This window comes from Delphinus delphis, chromosome 10, assembly GCF_949987515.2.
Source record: "Delphinus delphis chromosome 10, mDelDel1.2, whole genome shotgun sequence".
Taxonomy (NCBI): domain Eukaryota; kingdom Metazoa; phylum Chordata; class Mammalia; order Artiodactyla; family Delphinidae; genus Delphinus; species Delphinus delphis.
Genome location: NC_082692.2, coordinates 399,649 through 418,606, shown reverse-complemented (window position 1 = coordinate 418,606; position 18,958 = coordinate 399,649). Strand labels below are relative to the sequence as shown.

The 18,958-nt window shown below is 42.1% G+C and overlaps 1 protein-coding gene across 7 annotated transcripts in view; it reads left to right on the top strand.

The window, feature by feature from the left end:
• Positions 1-18,958, top strand: part of EXOC2 (exocyst complex component 2) — a 154,752-nt gene that overhangs the window by 33,776 nt on the left and 102,018 nt on the right. For 6 of the 7 annotated variants that reach the window (XM_060023750.2, XM_060023749.2, XM_060023751.2 and 3 more), the window contains exons 3-6: positions 1,499-1,675; positions 3,660-3,786; positions 14,628-14,741; positions 16,184-16,308. In XM_060023750.2, the coding sequence (XP_059879733.1) occupies positions 1,499-1,675; positions 3,660-3,786; positions 14,628-14,741; positions 16,184-16,308 (543 nt within the window). Of the gene's footprint in view, positions 1-1,498; positions 1,676-3,659; positions 3,787-14,627; positions 14,742-14,802; positions 16,060-16,183; positions 16,309-18,958 lie in introns of those variants that run through there. The other variant, XM_060023754.1, reaches the window with a different exon arrangement.

Here is an 18,958-nt window from a genome sequence, read left to right as displayed (position 1 = left end):
TTATATAAAAAAATACATAGACTGATTTATGTGCACATAAAAATTATTAGAGCACTGTCTGTATTGAAGTGTTTCACAGGCTTACCTTGGAGATGGAGAGGAGTTTCAGGGGGTGCTTTCAACCTCTTAAAAGGCTTAAGTTTTTCATAATAAAAGTTGAGTATCAAGAAAACTAACAAACACTCCCATTTTGAAAAATAATTTTGAATTATGAATGCATTTAAAAATGTGTAAATGTCATTACACATTTAAAAAGCCAATGGAAAACTTAGTCCTAAAGGAACTTTGAAGTGCTGTCATTAGAAAAACTGAATTCCTTACATGAATAAATAGTAATGTCTTAGGGAAATCTCTGAAATTAATTATTTCAATAAACATCTTTAAAATGGAGTTGTTTTTATTCCTTTATGGTTAGTATAACATTCTTACTAAATAGTGCTTTAAGTTGTAACAAAAGATGACTTGAATCCCTCCCTACATTTTTTCAACCGAATTTGGCATAAGTTGAGGTGTTCCTGGTATCTGATTGAAAAAACAAAACAAAAAGCTTGCATTTGCTAAACTTGACTGCCGAGCAGTATCAAAAGTTAAATGGTGAGAAAAGGAAGTGCGAGTGTCTGGGTGTTTGCTGAATACACTTCGGTCTATTTTCTCCATGAATGTTTATTACATTGGTCTCTGTTTAGCAGAAATGCACGTGGTGGGATGGTGGTCCTCTGCCTGGGGCCACGTCTTCCCTGTCTGCATCGCAGTTTACGTGGGCCTGGGCAGAGATGCCAGGCGTGGGCTGAGATTTGGGGAGCAGAGTGTAGTACAGCGACAGGACCATGAGGGAAACATTTAGGCAGCGTGGACTGCCGTTGCAGGAGTGATGTACAGACATGAAAAATGCACTAGTAATCCAGTAATGCCTGAGAACATTTACTGATTTAACAGACTTCAGGCTGTGCTTAACATAAACTACAAACTTTAGTTCATTCTGTAGTATCATGTATAATTGAACACTAGGAAAAGTATGTGTGGATTATTTTCAGGAAGATGATAAATATTTTTTTAGGGAATGATGTACACATTTATTAATACGCTTTAGAGCTTTATAGCCCGAACTTGGACTTCTAAAAGTAACAATAATTTCCTTTCTAATACCTATGAAAGCAATCTAAGATTCTCATAGTTAAGTAATCTGGAGTGCCTAGACATTATTATGGTTATTATTTTCTAATTCCAGTGATGTTTGAAGACACTTAAATATAATCTAAAAGAAGTATTAAATATTAGAGAAAAAATAGGCAAATTCAGTAGAGACAGTCGTTTATTTGCAAATGATATTGGGTATATTCAAGAATAGAAATAACTAACTGATGAACCAGGAAATGCTATTTCTAGTTCTGTTTTTCAGTTCAGGAAAAAGGCCTGGCGATACTGACAGAAGAATTGTCTTTTCATGAAATAGCTGTTCTTTGGACTTTGTTATGTTCATGCATGTTTTTACTTTCAGGTCTGACAATTTGTGGGCATAATTGCCTTCTGACAGCAGAGTGGATGTCTGCGAGTAAAATTGTATGTCGCGTGGGACAGGCCAAGAACGACAAAGGAGACATTATTGTCACAACCAAGTCAGGTGGCAAAGGAACCTCCACAGTCTCCTTCAAGCTGCTCAGACCTGAGAAAATAGGTATCATCTCCCATGACTTTACTCTAAAGAAGAAAATAAAAGTGGGTTTTGTTTTTAAAACTGACAACTGGTAAATTAGTATAAAATTTACTTACTCTCATATGTCATTAACTTAGATTCAGTTTATGTTTATTTTTTCAGGAATGGGATATTGGTTAAAGTCTGCATTACTTTTGAAAAGGCAGTTAGCTGAGCTGACGGTAAACCCTAAGGATGCTAACTAATCATTAGAACTGCTGTTCTGTCCTGTATAAAAGCTGTTCATGTAACACGTCCGAAATGCCGATTTTAGTTTCTTGATCTTGAATACAATAATTGCATTTCCTGCTGTGATACAGATAAGATTTGAGGTGAAATACATACCTAGTTTGGCCAAATTAGCCAGTAATGCCTAAATAATGTTCCGTGTTCCTTCACTTTCTGCGTCCTTTGAGGCCCCGACAAGATGTTGCCCACCTAGGTGTGCCTCTGGCCTCCAAACTAGAAATCACACTCTTCTTGTGCCCTAGAGCCCCTCCTGTGTTCCCTTTGTGCCCTTAACCCGTGCTTCCTCACCTTGGGGCACAGAGCTTGGTCTGAGAAGCTGGGACTCTGATCACACGAGCAGCCAGCTGTGGGTGGAGTGGAGTCACAGAATCACCTACCTCAGAGGATTGAATGAGTTAGAACATTGGAGAAAGTGCTTAGCATAGGTCCTCACACAAACTAAGGGCTCCATAAATTAGTGTTTTTAATCATTCGTCTCCTAGCTCTTTATCTATATGGCATCTCCTCTGCTAAAGTAAGAATACTGTTAGATTCATCTTTGTGGTCCTGTAATGACTTGCACATGGTCAGTACTTAATAAATATTTGTGTAATGTAGGACTATCACAGGCATAATTAAACCCAGGCCTTCTCTCATATAGAAAAGCAAAGAGTTTTGCAAATTTTGTTTTCTGTCTTAGAGCATAAAGCCTTCCTTCAGCATTATATCCTTAAATTCCTTGATTCTTTTTAATAAAAATTTGAGGAACTTAAGGGAAAACCAAAAATGGAATTTACATTTATGTACGTGTGTGTATGTAAACGTATGTACATATATATACATACAATATTTTTGTTTTTGTTTACTCACTTTTATTTAATGTCTTTGAAAACTGAACTGTGAAATTAAAGCAGGAACTTGTTTCCCGTTTTCTGGAGGAACTTAAAAACATTTTGACAGAATCCAGCAGCATCTTGTATCATGTTTGTACAGCAGGTGAAGAAAACTTATTTGAAAGTATTGATTTTATGCTAAAACACTCTGCCCAGGACTTAGCACAGCACAGGCTCAGGAAAGGCCTATAGACCTGAACCTGGGAGTGTCTGGGCCTGAGCTTACCCTCTGACAGAGCTTCCTTGTGTCATCCTGGTAGACCTGTGGGTGCCCATAGAGTTAGAAGGCTCACGAGGAGCCCTCTGGTCCCCCGGCCCTGCGCTCTACTCTGCTCCCTCGCACACTGCCCAGCCTCTGTTTCAGCCCAGTCCGAGCCACAGGAAAGAGGGTACTGTTTTCAGAGATTATATTTTGTTTTTCCTGAATATCCTAGTCATTTCCATCACACAAGCCGTGCATTCCGTGGAAGGTGTTTGATTTCTTTATATTGATATAAGGATTGTTGGGTGTTCTGTTGATGTACCAAATTAATTGTACTGCTTATTATTTGTAAAATACATTTGTTTTAGAGAACTTTTTCTCAGAGGCTTAACTTGTCTTCTGTATTGAATAATGTACAGTGCAATCAAGAGGTGTTATTTTTGCCTTTCTATAGATTTTTAGTGGTTTTAATTAAGCTACCAGCCATTAAAAAAAAAAAATCTGGAGCTTTTGTGCCTTCAAATCTTTAAAAAATTACTGTAGCATGCATTCTGTATTAGGTGTTTCAACAGTAAAGCAGTATGGTAAGACTTAGTGCCTGGGGAGTGTGTATCTTATTAAGGCTGTGCTCCTCATTTGGTAGGTATTTTGGATCAGTCTGCTGTGTGGGTTGATGAGATGAATTACTATGACATGCGCACTGACAGGAATAAAGGGATTCCTCCCTTGTCCCTGCGTCCTGCTAATCCACTCGGCATCGAGATTGAAAAGTGAGTACCGCCTTGCCTCCATTGTCTTTATTTCTAGCTGCTGAAAAGTTCTGTGCACTCAGTGAAGAGAGTCGGGCTCCAGGAACATCCAGGGAAGCACAGTTGAAGACACTCTGTTGTTGGGAGTCGGGCATCATCTCTAGGAGCTTGGTCAGCTTTGCTAGAGCGAACCTTCCAACTGGTTAGAACTGTTGGCGAAAGCTACTTACCTCTTCAGTTTTTGAGTTTACATTTTGTGAAGAGGAAAAGTATCTTGAAATTTTGAATAACTAATACTTTTAATGATATGAGAATTAACGGGTTGTCTGGAGTTGGTAAGTTTAAATATTTAGATGGTACTTGAGATTAAAACAGAATTTTCCATGTGCTTGATTTTTCAGGATATATTTGGCAGTAAGTAGAACCAAGGTAGTCCTGTCATTTTGTTTACAACCCCTACCTGTAATTCATACTTAATTCAGACTTACTTTACCAGAATTGTGGCAGGTAAATCTTACAAGATGTCTCGGACCAAATCTAGAATTCCCTGTTCTCATTCCCTAGTACAGTGTTTTCGTAGATTTTATAGTCAGTGCCTTTATCCTTGCAGCTTCCTTAGTCAGTTCACCTAACGCGTTAGTTGTTCCTGACTTGTCTCTCGGCCTTAGTGACTCTGCTGGTGAAGTTACTATTGAGCGTTTCTCCATAAGCATTTCTGCAGGTGACAGATTAGTTCTGCTAATGCTTTAGCCATAGTTTATTTTAGGTTTTTCTAGGAATGGAGAAAGTTGTCCACTGATCTTTATATATTTAACCTTCAAGCCTACACTTGAAGACCATTAGTAAATCAAAAGTAAGCTTCTTTTTCACCTGCTGGGGTTTGCCCTGGCTGAGAGGGAGGGAGCACGTGTTTGTCTTGGGAAGTTGTCTTGTGTTGAAAAAGGCCTGGGGTTTGGCAGCTTTTAGTGAGCGAGGACTGTCCTGGGTCACAGCTGGGAAGCTCTTTGGCCAGCGTGGGTCATTCTGGAGCTGTTTTAAGGGTTTCAGTACCCGATAAATTAAGAGTTTAAGGATCAAGAAGGTCCAGGAAAGAAAGGTAATTGCTGGGTCTTTATTTGAGCATAGTTTCCTGCATGAATGGACTTTGTGGCTGAGAGTTAAACCTCTCAGTGGCCTGCTTCAGTGGCCTGGATTCGGCTTCTTTCCAAGGCCCACCACAAAGGAAGTGTGGAGCAGAAGCGTTCTTTGGATTGTTCTTTTGTAAGGAAGATACAGTTTTGCACCCTTGTACCAGGATTATAGGAATATGGTGTGACTTTTGTCTGAGCCTTAGATGGAACTATCAAAGTTAGGATTAAATTGGTTATTTACTATCATAAAATGGATTTCCCTAATTTTTAGTTTAGCATGTAACTCACCCCTCGTTTGATCTCTTTACCTTTTCATGTCCTCTTACTTTTTGATTGTCTTGATTGTTCCTGTTACTGCCGCTGCTCACACAGGGGTTCGGCTTGAACTCTCTCTTGCAGCTCTTTTTCTTAATACATTTCGGGATAATCCCGAGGTAACGTTGGTAATCAGCCAGAAGCACTAAAAGTGCCTGGCTCTTTAGAAGTTGTTTTTCTTCTTCTCTGAGGCAGTCTAGTTGGGTCTGAGCCCCTCTCTCAGTTTAAATCTTGGCCCTCCCGTTACTTGCAGGGTGACTTGGAGTCTGCTCAGCTTCCTCAAGGTGCAGACTGGGCGGCCTGGGTCACGCGGCGTGTGCGTTTCAGCAGTGGGGACGCTTACTCGCAGTGGGCGCTGGTTGGATGTTCGTCGTCGTCACCGTGATCCCCTGCTCTTCTTACATGTGCGCTACTCAGTGCTGTGCCCCCAGGGAAAGAATCTTCTTATGACTTAAGATTTCAGGGTGATGAATTGTATTCAGATCTTAAAATAGTATTATGTACATTCAAGAAGTGCTTAAATGGTGATAAAATTTACAGTAATATTTCTTTGAAGTTGTTACTTGAAAGTTTCAGAAATAATCTGCTTAGCCATGGAATAACTAAAGGATAGTTTTTGAAAAGGTAAAAGCTTGACTCTCATACAAATACAAAATGCGCACGTGTCCAAGCTTTTATTTAATTCATTAATTAATGGGAAAACCAGTGAAATGTTAAAACCAGTTCAGGGGGAATTCCAGAGGACAGACATAATGGGCAGTGAGGAATGCTGAAAGGCGCAACACCGGCCACTTCTCCTCAGTAACCAGTTGCATCTTCACCTGACATGTATTTCTGTGCCAGGCATCCCTGGTCACCATCAACCCTCCACTTCTGCTTCTGTAACAGAGCTGCAGAGCAGAGACAAGGCATGGATGGGGGAAGATCAGGGGACCCTGGGCAGGCCCTCCAGACAGTGAAAGGATGGCCAGGAATCTTTTTGCCCATTTAAAGTCTTTCGCAAGTTTTCTGGTCAAAAGGAAGAGTGGATAGACGGCTTCCTTGGTGGCGCAATGGTTAAGAATCCGCCTGCCAATGCAGGAGACACGGGTTCGAGCCCTGGTCCAGGAAGATCCCCCATGCCACAGAGCAACTAAGCCCGTGCGCCACGACTACTGAGCCTGCGTGCTAGAGCCCGTGAGCCACAACAAGAGAAGCCACCGCGATGAGAAGCATGCGCACCGCAATGAACAGTAGCCCCCGCTCGCCACAACTAGAGAAAAGCCTGTGCGCAGCAATGAAGACCCAGTGCAGCCAAAAATAAAACAAATAAATTTAAAAAACAACAACAGCGTTCACTTAAAAAAAAAAAAAAGAGTGCATAGAGATACTAGGAAGCAAGAAAATGGAAGGTGAAGGTAGGAAAAGGTATAGAAACCAAGAAGAAGAGTATATAGTTTGGCCAGAAAAATGTTTTTCCAGGTTCCTTTTCACCTTTTAAAGATACTGTCAGGAAAACTGCATTTGTTTTATTGAAGTCTGACTTCAGATAGAGAAGCCTTATTTTAGAAAAAGACAGTAGGAAAGGAAAAGCAGATGTTAAAATATTGGTGTGGGTTTTATTTCCCTGACTCTCTTAATATCTTTTAGATAAAAGCTTTGGTCCCTGTAGAGAATAGTGTTAACATTGAGGTTAGAATCCCTGAGAGCATTTCCTTTTACTATGTCTCTTATTTCTGTTTCTTAATGTCATTTGGGGTTTCTTTTATAATTAAAAGACGGGAGAGGACCTATTTTAAATTTTTAAAAAAATGTCATCAGAGAAGGAATAACAGGATTTAATTACTTGCTTGTTGAAATATACTAATTGAGAAGGTTTGAAGAATTATGACTGCTTGTTATAAAGTACCGTGGTCCTGATGAATTACCAGACTAGAGTAGTGAGGTCGCCTTTGGAAGAGGAATCAGCTCCTGGTAATTACAATGCTGAGCGTTCATGGCAATGCTCAGCCCACAGTCAAATGCACAAGGTGGAGCCAGGAGGAGCCTTGCAGTGTTGTGGCCACTTCATGTGACCATGAGTAGCAAGCACGAGTAGCCGAATACAGTGTTGTTCTTTGGTGTGAGGCAGAGTTTAATAAATGTTTTATTGGTGTGCTCGGTGTGCACGCTGCCGTCTTTCAGCCCACAGGCTTAACACCTGGCGTTTATGGGCCTCCTTCGTCTGCTGAAGTTCTGCATATCCCTAGAGTTTTAACTGATGTTCTGCACACATGGTGCCTTGATACTTATAAAAATGTTACTAATTGCTCAGAAAAAAATAACTTCACTTTGAACTGAGACTAGGGTTTGCTTGTAAAAAGTCTGTATTTCTGATTTACTATACTGTCACAAATACGCATTCTTTGCACTGCTTAAAATTATGATGGAGACAAACTTAACTGAAAAAGAAGGTAAAAACAGGTTCATATTAATAAGTAAAAGCCTTCACTCTGTTTTATTTCTTAAAAGTACTCTTTGCCTACTAGGAGAATATCTATAAGTAATGTTTTTGGAGACAGTACATACATGGGAGTTAGGGCCTTAAAATGGAGCTTTGCCCCTCCTGTTCTTATGGGATCTGCAACCTTTTTGTGAAATTACTGCCTGGGAAGAGCTGTCTAGAGTAGTCAGTTGATGCACCACTAGTATCTTTATTTCCACAGAGGCTTCATGAACAATGCAGGTCTGACTTGCTCCTCATCAGTTTACTTTCCAGTACAAAGAAAAGGTGGCCAGTTTTCCTGCTCCATTTAGAAGACAAGGAAAGGTGACAAAATAATTCTTAGTATGAGTGTGGAAGGGAAAAAAGCCTTGGGTAAATTTTCAGAAATGTTATGAAAACAGATTTGTGGGCTGTGATGTAGTGCCTAGGTCCATAAACTGGACCAAAAAAGGAAAAAAAACACACAACGTAAAACAAGCTCATAATATTTAAGGTGCAGAGTAACACTGGTGCTGGAGTGAAAGCTATGAGAATTGAGTGTGACACACACTTGGAAGAGCCCCCTTTCCTCCTATCTTTCTACCTGCAGGTCAGGAGAGCGTGTTCCCCTTGGTGTGAGCACAGTGATGCAGCCGTACCCAGGCTCCTCTGCGCAGGTAGTTAGACTTTCTCTCAGAAGGGTTTTTGTTGTTTTGCTGGCTCGCGGGTCATCACTGCCCGTCGTTCTCGTACTTGAAAGTGAATGCTGCTGTGTTGAGAGCATTCCTGTTTTGCATCTGACCACTGGGTCAGTCAGGTCCCTGTACCTAGGGCTTCATGGCTAATCCTTTTTGGAAGGTGTAATCTGAGCTCACACTGCCATCTAATGGGGAGCTTGCGCTGTAGGGGCATGAAGCTTGTCAGCTACTGAAACTGTTGGTTCCTTAATGAAAACACTTCCCATGTTTACATGGTAGACTCTGTGTTGCTTTCATCCTCCAGTTAGTGGGTTTAGTTTGAATCACTCAGAATATACCTTGCTGTTACTGACTTGCTAAGCCATCACTTCACTTGGAGGGTCAGAGCCTAAGATCCAGTTATTGTGGACAGAGGTTTAAGTTTTAACTCTCCAGACTTCGTGCTCCATTGACACAGTGTTTCTGCCCTTCCTCATGCTGTTACCAAGACCATTAGCAATTTTCTGCATTCTGAATCACTGTCTCCCTCAGTTTCTATCTTTCTGGATTTGTAGTTGTGGGGTTTTTTTCATGCCTGAGATTCTCTGGTTCTTTAATTGGCAATAGAAGTGTGGGGTCCTGCTCTTGACTATTTACATGCAACCTCTCCGGGGCTGTTTCCTGACTGTAAAATGGGAATACATAACTCATGTTGTTACGAGAATCAAACAAAATGGTTCTTACGAAGAGTCTGTTAAATATAGAGAACCAAGTGGAGAGAATAAAAATAACAGCAAGTAACATTTTTGAGCATTTATCACATGTCAGAAACTGCTAAGCCTTCCACACTGCATTACCTACTTTAATCCTCAAAATATTCCTAAGAGGAAGATACTATGATCCCATTATCCTCATGAATAAATGGAACCTTAGAGAGGTTAAATATCTTCCTCAAGGTTATTCCAACAACGCTAGCCAACTTGTAACTACTGCCGTGGGCCGTCTCTGCTTTTGTGGGTACACTCCCCACAGAGCATCATTGCTTCCCGTGTTGTCGTTCGTTGTCTCTTTTTTCTGGATCTTCTGTTTCACATTCATTTTGAGGTGTTTGCAAAGAAGACCTTATTTTGGGATAGACTCTTGACTCAGGATGCCTTCAGCTGTGAGTAGCAAAAACGAAAATTCATTCTGGTTTAAGCAAAAAAGATATTTATTTTCTCATAATATACAAAGTCCAGAGATGGTGGACTCCACGATTGGCTGAGTCTGTGGCTCAGAAGTGTCACTGAGATGTAAGGAGCCTGGGTTTGCTGTTCTGCTGCTCTTTGAGTGGCACTGATCTCCTTCATAACTGTAGAGTGGCGTTAGAGGTTTCTAGTGTTGCGATGACAGTAATACACAGGAAATAACAGTGTTAAAATAAAGATCCAGTATTGCAGAAACTGTAATAATACACAGGAGATAACGAAGCTCGGTAAAGTCTGAGGGCAGAAAGACACCGTCTTTTCTTAGTTCTCCTTAGAAGTGTGGAGGCCTTTCCCAGAAATGCTCCAGCAGCTCTTTCCTCAGACATTGTGGTCAAAATCCAATCACTCGATCAATAGCAAGGGGAGCACGATAAGCACAACTGCTGAGGATTATTGGTGTTCGTACTCAGTGAGGCGTGGACACCCCACTCTCTCTGCAGGTGGTTCTGTCCGCGAAAGGGGAGGGGACGTCGGGTCTTGGGCTGACGGCGGGCCACTTGTGTGGTTTGGATCGAACTGTCTGACTCCGTGACAGAGTGTTGTCATCTTTAGTGTAACTTGTCTTATTCTTGTACGGCTGATTCCTAATCACTCTTTTTCTAATTTAAATGTATAGTAAGATTGGTAAGAGTTGAATGTCTTCAGGAAGAAATCACTCTAAAATAAACTCATTCTTAGGGGTGATGATGAGGGTTTGAGAACTAGGACTTAGTGTTCTGACCAAGAGAGATCCAGTACCTTTCAAAGTCTTGACCCGTTCAGGTGCGTGAAGGAGCTGTGTGTACAAGAAGTGCAGTGGGTGGGGTGGATTAATGCTTCAGATCTCAGTGGACAGCTCTCACGTGGCCCCTTCCAAATGTCGCCACTCACACTAATGCCAGCACTCAGGGTCAGCCCCTGCCCCCCGGCTGCGCTTGAAGGGACGCACAGGGGTGCAGAGCCCATGGAGTCCTGCGGAGGACGGTGTGGGGAGGGGCTCCCGGGGCAGCAGAGTCCTCTCGTAGAGCCCACACTAGACTTCAGGCCTTTATCCTGCGATGAAGCAGACCCTGTACATGTGTAAAAACAACAACATAGGGCATTACAGGTGAGGTGTTACTAAGGTTTAGGGATCAGATCAGTTTTAAGTGTGGGAAGTTCTAGATGGTTGGGATTTGTTATCTTTCAATACCACCAGTTTAAGCATCCTAACAGTATAGGATATAACCTTTTGTTTTTTAACTTTTTTTTATAGCTTTATTGAGAAATAATTGACAAATTTGTAAGATGTTTAAAGTGTACGTCTTAGTGATTTGATTTACGTGTACATTGTAAAAGGAGTCCCACCATCTAGGTAACTAACACATTCATCACCTCACATATTTACTTTCTTGGTGGGAACATATAAGTTCTATTCTCTCTATGGTGTTATCACCTATAGTCACATATTACACATTAGATCCTCAGACCATATTCATCTCGTGAGTGAAAGTTTCTACCTCTCCCTATTCCCCCATCTCCAGGCAACCGCTCTCCTACTCTATTTCTATAGTTGGACTTTTTAAAAAATATTTCACATATTTTGCACATCTGATAAGGGGCTTATATTTGCACATCTGACAAGTGGTTAATATCCAAAATATATAAAGAAGCCTACAACTCAATAGCAAAAAAAAAAAAAAAAAGCCAATCTGATTAAAAAATGGGCAGAGGATCCGGACGTTTTTCCGAAGAAGACACACGAATGCCAACACGCACATGAAGAGGTGCTGAGCATCACTAACCATCAGGGAAATGCAAAGCAAAGCCACAGTGAGATCCCCTCGCACCTGGCAGAATGGCTCACAACAAATAACAAGTGTTGGAAGAGGTGTGGAGGAAAGGGAACCCTCCTGCGCTATTGGTGGGAACGTAAATTGGTGCAGCCACTGTGCAGAACAGCAGGAAGGGCCTCAAAAAGTTAAATATAGAGCTACCATATGACCCAGCAGTCCCACTTCTGGGTATTTATCCAAAGAAAATGAAAACAGGATCTCAAAGTTATCTGCACCCCGTGTTCACTTGCAGCATTAATTACAGTTGCCAAGATATGGGAACAACCTAAGTGTGCATCCACGGACGGGGGGTTAAAGGAGTTGTACGTGTGGGTGCCCAGGCTCGCATTGTTACTCAGGAACACAAGAACGTTACTCAGCCGTGAGAAGGAGGACAGTCCTGTCATCTGCAACAACGTGGGTGGACCTTGATCTCAGTATGCCAGACAGGAAGACAAAGTTTTCTTCTTTTTTTAAAACTAAACCCATTGAGTAGTACTTGCTGTCAGACCTGTGGGAACTGCGTGGCCTTAGCCATCTCACTGTGGCATACAGCTTCTGTATTTTTTAGTTTCGTGTCTGCGTTTGGTGCCTCTTTGCTTTATTTGCTGTCACTGTCTCAGAGCCTTTTTTGTCCTGTCATACTTAACTCCAGCTACTCTTCTCACGTTGTGCTTTGATGATGGGTAGGAACCACCCAACGAGAGTAAAGCTGCAGGGCCCGAGCGAGGGAGAGAAGCTCAGTTTGGCTCCCAGAGGCCCTTTCTGCTGCTGTTTTGTCAGTTGTATCTTCAGTGTCTTGAGTGTGGACCTGACCCTTGTTAGGTGAGAATTTCATGGAGTTGAATAATTTATAAAGACTGTTAATAGCAGGGATTTAGTTGGTATCAGGTGATTCTGTGGTACTTTTGATTCTGTTAAGACTATTTAACTTCAGGACTACATGGAGCGCCACGTTGACGAAAAAGCAGTAGGTGGACCGCCATGCCCTTCTTCGCACTGATGAGGCCCCACTGGTGCACCAGGCTGTCCTTTCCAGCTTAGACAGCTCCTGGGCAGATACCTCCCGGTGGTGAAGGTAGAACTGTGGCTCGTGACCCTTGCCTTTCAGAGCGAGCGGAAGGCTCCTGGGTGCCTCCCTGGGGCTCAGCTAAGTCTCCACTCAGCCATATATTCCCCCAGAGTTCCAACGTGGAGGCATGAAGTATAAATAAATAAAATGATAAAAACTTCCAAAGGTGACAGGATTTTATTACTAAGTAAAGTATCAAACCAGCATGAAGAATCTAAACCAAAATAAACTTCAAAAAATGCAGTTCTCCAACTCCCTCTCAAAGACTCTGGTGACAGTGACCAGCGTGCCTATGGAGCACACACTCAGAGGCACACCTGCTCACACACATCCCCCAAGAAGATTGAGGCTACAGTTATTCTTCACTCTTGAAGCCAGTGAGGAAAGATTAAGGTTGACTTGGTCTCCAAGTTACTAAGACTCAGGTGATGCCAGCTTGGTATCCACGGCTCCCTTAGTCTCATCTCACCTTGTCTGTTACTCCCATGTTAAACCTTTTCTTCCCCTAATTAAGGAAAACTCCGTGGTGAGAGAGGTTAAGTGTAGCAGGAGGGAACATGGGACCTCCTGGCCGAGGTGCCAGCCTCCGTGTCCAGATGCCGGGTTTCCAGGGGAGATCGTGGAGAGCTGTGTTTTGGACTTGTGTCCCTTGCCCTCTGGGGGAGAATGGGGACAAAGGAGCCAGTAGAGAAGAGGAGGGTGGGCGAGAGCTGCTGGAGGGTGTGACGGGCTTCCCGGCCACCCGGTCAGGGCCCCCGAGCCCAGGTGAGCACCTCCCTCTCCCTGGAGAGAGTGGGCTCCAGGCCTTTGCCAGTTGTGCCCAAGGGGACTGGTCACCTGCAAGGTGAAGGGCTCCAGCGGGCAGTGCTCGTGGGTGGAGGTGGGATGTTGCCCTTGGACAAGGCTGCCTAACTTCTTAAATGAGGCTGTGTCTGTGATAATGTGGCATTGGGACTCTCAGAGAAGTCATCAGACCTGCACACCTTTTCTTCCAGGCTGGGGATAATCTCTCCCACTGAATAAATTTTAGAGACAAAATAATTGTGTGTCCCGTATGGGGGTGGGGAACAATTTCAGTCAGAGGGGAACGAGGTAAAAACGACCAGGATGTTTGCAGGAAACTGTGATCGTTGCTGGAGCTTCAGCTTCGAGGATTAGGGTAGCAGAAATGAGTCCTGAGAGAGAAGCAGGTTTGGGAAGTGGAGGGACTTGACCGCAGAGCTTGGACTTCATTCTGCAGGCGGAGCGTGGGCACTGTAAGGGCTGCTCGCTCACAAGCCCTCAGTGGGCCGGGTCCTGCCCAGTTCTGTTTGCTCTCAGACACAACTTGCTCACCTCCAGTGTGGAGCCTGACACCTGTGGTAGGTACTTAATTCGTGTTTGAATGAATAGATAAATGAACTGATCGAGAAGTTGACCTTAAAAATGTGGGCAAGAAAGTGAGCTACAGATAAGGGAGTGTCAGGTAGTGTAAGCTTTTCTTGAAATTGATCTAGACGTGGGCATAGAAACATGGATACCATATAGATCTGATTTTATCAGTAGGGGTCATCAGGCATCAGTGTGTCTTAAAACAACTTTCATATAGGTCTTGAACAAAAACCATTGTAACAAGTTGATTTACTGTTTTTAATTTCAGTGTACCCAAATTTTGATTTTTATCTACTGAGTAGGAAATGATTTCATGTTTGGATAGATTTCATGAAGTATCAACTCAGCCTCTTTAAATCTTATATTCGGGCTTCTCTGGTGGCGCAGTGGTTGAGAGTCCGCCTGCCGATGCAGGGGACACGGGTTCGTGCCCCGGTCCGGGAAGATCCCACATGCCGCAGAGCGGCTGGGCCCGTGAGCCATGGCAGCTGAGCCTGCGCTCCACAACGGGAGAGGCCACAACAGTGAGGGGCCCGCGTACCGCAAAAAAAAAAAAAAAAGGAAAAAAAAAATCTTATATTCTTTTTTTGATGTAATTTCTGTATTTTAACTAATTTCCTATCTCACATATACAGTCAAAGTTTATATGTTAAGTTAGCTGAGGTGTAGGAAGTATATTTTTTTACACATGCAAACGTAGGCTCCATGATGTATCATGTATCATTGTAATGGTTTGTATTCACGTTTATTACTGTTGGTTACATCTTTGTAGTAATAGCACTCAAAATATATCTTAAACCTTTTCCTCCCTCAGAGGTAAATTTCCCCAGAAGGACTTAGAAATGCTGTTCCCTGGAATGAGTGCTGATTTTACAAGTGAGAACTTTTCGGCTGCCTGGTACCTCATAGAGAACCACTCCAACACCAGGTTAGTGGGTGCTGGGCTGTGTTGTGTGGTTTCACGGGGTGCAGCTCATCAGACTTCAGGTAACGCGGGTTTCCCTCTGGCTTTGCTGCTTAGCAGCCCTTTGACCTCGGGTGAGCTTGTGAACATCTCAGAGTATCTGTTTCCTTATTTATAAAATGGGATCATTAATCAAGAGGACCCCTATTTCCTACTATCATGTTCTTTCTATATGTTTCGTTATTTATGCCACCCATTAAAACTTTGGAGTCTCAGCTGTGTCCTGTGTCTGAATGTGATCCCCCTCCCTACTCAAGTAACAGAATTCTCGAGTGCTGCTTTAAAACGAGGAACACACCTCCTTCCCTGACCAGAGAGCAAAGGAAGATGAGTTATTTATCATTTCGCAAAGACTTGGCTTAAAATTAGCCAAAAAATAAACAAGGGTCATATATCCAATTAAAGTCCTCCTTTGTATCTGCTACGTATAGTTTACCCACCCTCTGTACAAGAGCAGATCTGTAACTTTTTCGCAAGACTGGCTTAAAACAGTTATATTTAGTAAAAATGTTTTAATAAATCAGTGGCTTAGTGTTTAAAATTTGTATTCTTGAAAAGCCAACTTGTTAAAATATACCTTAGGCGAAATCCTTCCCTCACCTATTGGGATGAAAACCATTATAGAAAACAGGAAAAGTTGGTATATACCTAGAGTAAATTTGGCCTGATAAATTTTTAGAGCAAATGCCTGTCACTTTCTTTGTGGAAGATGGTTCTGAGTTCACATTATAGATGTGCTTTTCTGTCACCATGTCAGGATTGATCTCTGTTCTCTGTGTAGGGCCATCTTGGCATTCAAGAATATAGTTAACATTTTATATAGCCAGATTTTCTTAGCTCAGGTGGAAATAAAACTTCTAAAATACAGAGATCTGACTGTTTTTTCTCTGCCTGAGATATAAAGATGAAATAGTGTGATCTGTTTAGTTATTTAAATTTTGAGTTGACCCCCAGGTTTTCTGTAATTTCACTGTTAATGGCGGGGCCTGGTCATGATGGGCTGAAGAGGACAGCGTGCGCAGCTTGTGTCCAGAGCATAGCAGTGGACGTCCAGGGGGTCCTTCTTAGTCCTGTCACCCAGCAGTGCATGGTCCAGGTCTCCACATCTGGGAGACGCTCTTCAAAACTCCTTACCTGGCAAATCCTGTGTGTGATTTGGGTCGATTATAAGAATGTCTCCATGTGTATTTACTTCCCAGGGTTCTGACATATGAGGGCTACAGATCTCCTTGTATAGCTGCTGTAACTTTGGTGTTCATAACATGTAAAGGTTTAGATCTAGGTAAGCATTTGAAAGCTTGGTTTCATCTGATTACATACTGTATCAGTCTGTATCCTTCCAGGGTAGGCTTCAGTATTTCACACTTGATGCATCATCTTCTTGTGGCTTCTTCATTTCACTTCAGTTTTGAACAGCTCAAAATGGCCGTCACCCACCTGAAGAGACAGGCTAACAAGAAGAGCGAGGGCAGCCTGGCGTGCGTGAAAGGGGGACTCAGTACTTTCTTTGAGGCACAGGACGCCCTCTCAGGTAAGGTGACCCCCAGCCATCTGCTGGGGCTTCCCCACGGACACCAGGCCCTGCACGTACGGAGTGTTTGCAGGCTGTGATGCTGAGGCTGTGTCCCTGGGAGCGGAGCTCTGCAGTGGCCACCAGTCAGTCTTTGCGGCCGGGCTGGAATCTCTTTGAAGGCTTGGTACCTTAAGTATTTGTCCGAGGCTTTGCTCACCCATCAGACACGTGTGAAGTAGGAGACCACTTTGCCTCCCCGCAGTGTCTGGTGTCCAGGGACGATAAGGAGTTAAATCCCAAGGGTAGAATTCTAGAATTTTAAAAATCCTTGTACAGCCATCAGTATCTTGCACATGGGACTAATTCTGTAGATGTGACCCATTGTGTGTTTGGTCTGGGAAGAACTGGTGATAACGTGTCCTTTCTTTGTAGCCATCGCCCCACCAGCCCCGCACGGTAGCTAACTCCCTCACCCACATACTCATCCTTACATGTGAAGGAAATGGTATTTAATAGAAATGGTATGGCTTTAGACATTTCAAGGGAAGATGTTGGATAGGTTATTTTATTTTTTTCTTTTTAACTACCTTTAATTAATAAAAATCAAATTATTGTTTATCTAGTAAAAAGTAAGATATATTAAAAAAAAAGTTAGCCCAATTCTTTTTAAAAACAAAGACACCTATAACTAAGTACCTGTATAGCTAAATACCTATAACCCAAACTGTAGACTAAGAGGCCACACCTTCCTCAATTCAGAAAGACTTAGTTTTTTAAATTAATTTGTATTGTTAAAGTTCGGACGTCCTATTAGCTTTTTTAAAACGCTTCTCCTCCTGGGCCAGACACGCTTGGTTGCCTTTTGACAAGTTAAACGTGCATCTGGTACAGCTCTCTGCACGTAGAAGTTAGGTCTTTGAAGGAGTGAGTTGTGAATGCCTGGGAGGGAGCTGAGAAGTCAGGTAAACTTTGATAAAGTCTCTGTGCCCTGCGTTTTTTGATGGTGTGCTGTGCTGCTTTCTTTGTGCTTATTGATATTCTAAGTTGTCAGTGGTGCTATGTCAGCAGCAGAAACTTGAGCATAAATGAACTGAGTTTAGTGTTCTCGAGTTGAACGAAGTTATCGATATGCCTGGTAGCTGTGTACATGATAATTTGCCATATGTGATTAGCAATTCTCATAACTATTGTAATTACAATATTTCCTTAGCAAAAACATGCTTGACTTTTCTCTCCATCCTTTTTTTTCTTTTTTTTTTTGCGGTACGTGGGCCTCTCACTGTTGTGGCCTCTCCCATTGCGGAGCACAGGTTCCGGACGTGCAGGCTCAGCGGCCATGGCTCACGGGCCCAGCCGCTCCGCAGCATGTGGGATCTTCCCGGACTGGGGCACGAACCCGAGTCCCCTGCATCGGCAGGCGGACTCTCAACCACTAGTGCCACCAGGGAAGCCCTCCACCCTTTTTTTTTAACATATGTATTTGTAAACACATGTATACTTGTATTCATTTATTTATGGTTTTACTTATGTAAATGGCTTCACTCCTGGCAGATTTCAAGAGATTTTATTTGGTGCATTAAATTTAGTCTCACTTATTAGACATTTGTCCTAGAAGTATACTGGTAATTTAAAGTTTAGCAAAGATGATAATGCTGACCAACTACCAATAAGCGAGTGACTCTGTGGCATATAGAAAATGATTTTAATGGTAAATTAGAAAATTTTAAACATACATATATCTAGCTTTTCTATTTTTTGATGTAAATGTACATTACAAAAAATATTAAACAGACAAATAATCAAGAATGACTTACAACTCTACTGTAGGGATAATCACAGTAACATTTTGATGTATTTCCTTTTGGTCTTTTTTCCCCTCAGCTTATATGAGTGCCTATTAAAAAATTGGAATTATATTGTGTATATAGTTGTGTGTGCTAGAAATCTTTTATACGTTAGGTGGCTCCTCTGAGTAATTATTTTACTATACTTTAGCATTTGATTTGTTTTATTAGTAGCTCTTTAAAAATTTTTTCAACTGTAGTCTTAATTGAAATTGAACTGTAGTTTTAAAAAATGCTTTTTCGGTCAGGTTTTGGTGCTACTGTTATACAGAATCATGTGGATCTGTACGAGTATATGTTCGTACTGTGAAGTGGGTTATGTAGATTAGGAATTATTTGAAATTTGAGAGCATTGATACATTGAAAGAGCTAATAAACTGTCTGCTCAGGTAATTAGCTTTACTTTCCTATTATGAAAAATTTCAAGCATGCTAAGAGTAGAGAGAATAGTACCATCACTTCCGTATATACCTATCACCTAGATTTAACAGGTCATAGTTTTCCATACTTGCCTCATCGCAGGTTTTGAGGTTGGCTGGTTTGTGTTTTGCTGATCTCAGGCAGCACGACCTTTCTCTCCTGTGCACTTCAGTGTGAGTCCCCTGATAAGGATGTTACGTACTCGACCACAGCCGCGTGACCACAGCTCAGAAAGTTCCAGTAATCCTTCAGTATCATTCAAGGCCCCAAATTCAAATTTCCCCAGTTACACTTACTTGGTTTGTCCAAACCAAGATCCACATAAGACCCAGACAGTTCATTTGTTTGTTTGTTTGTTTGTTTTTCAGTCTCTTAAGGCTCTTTCAAACTAGAACAGTCCTTTC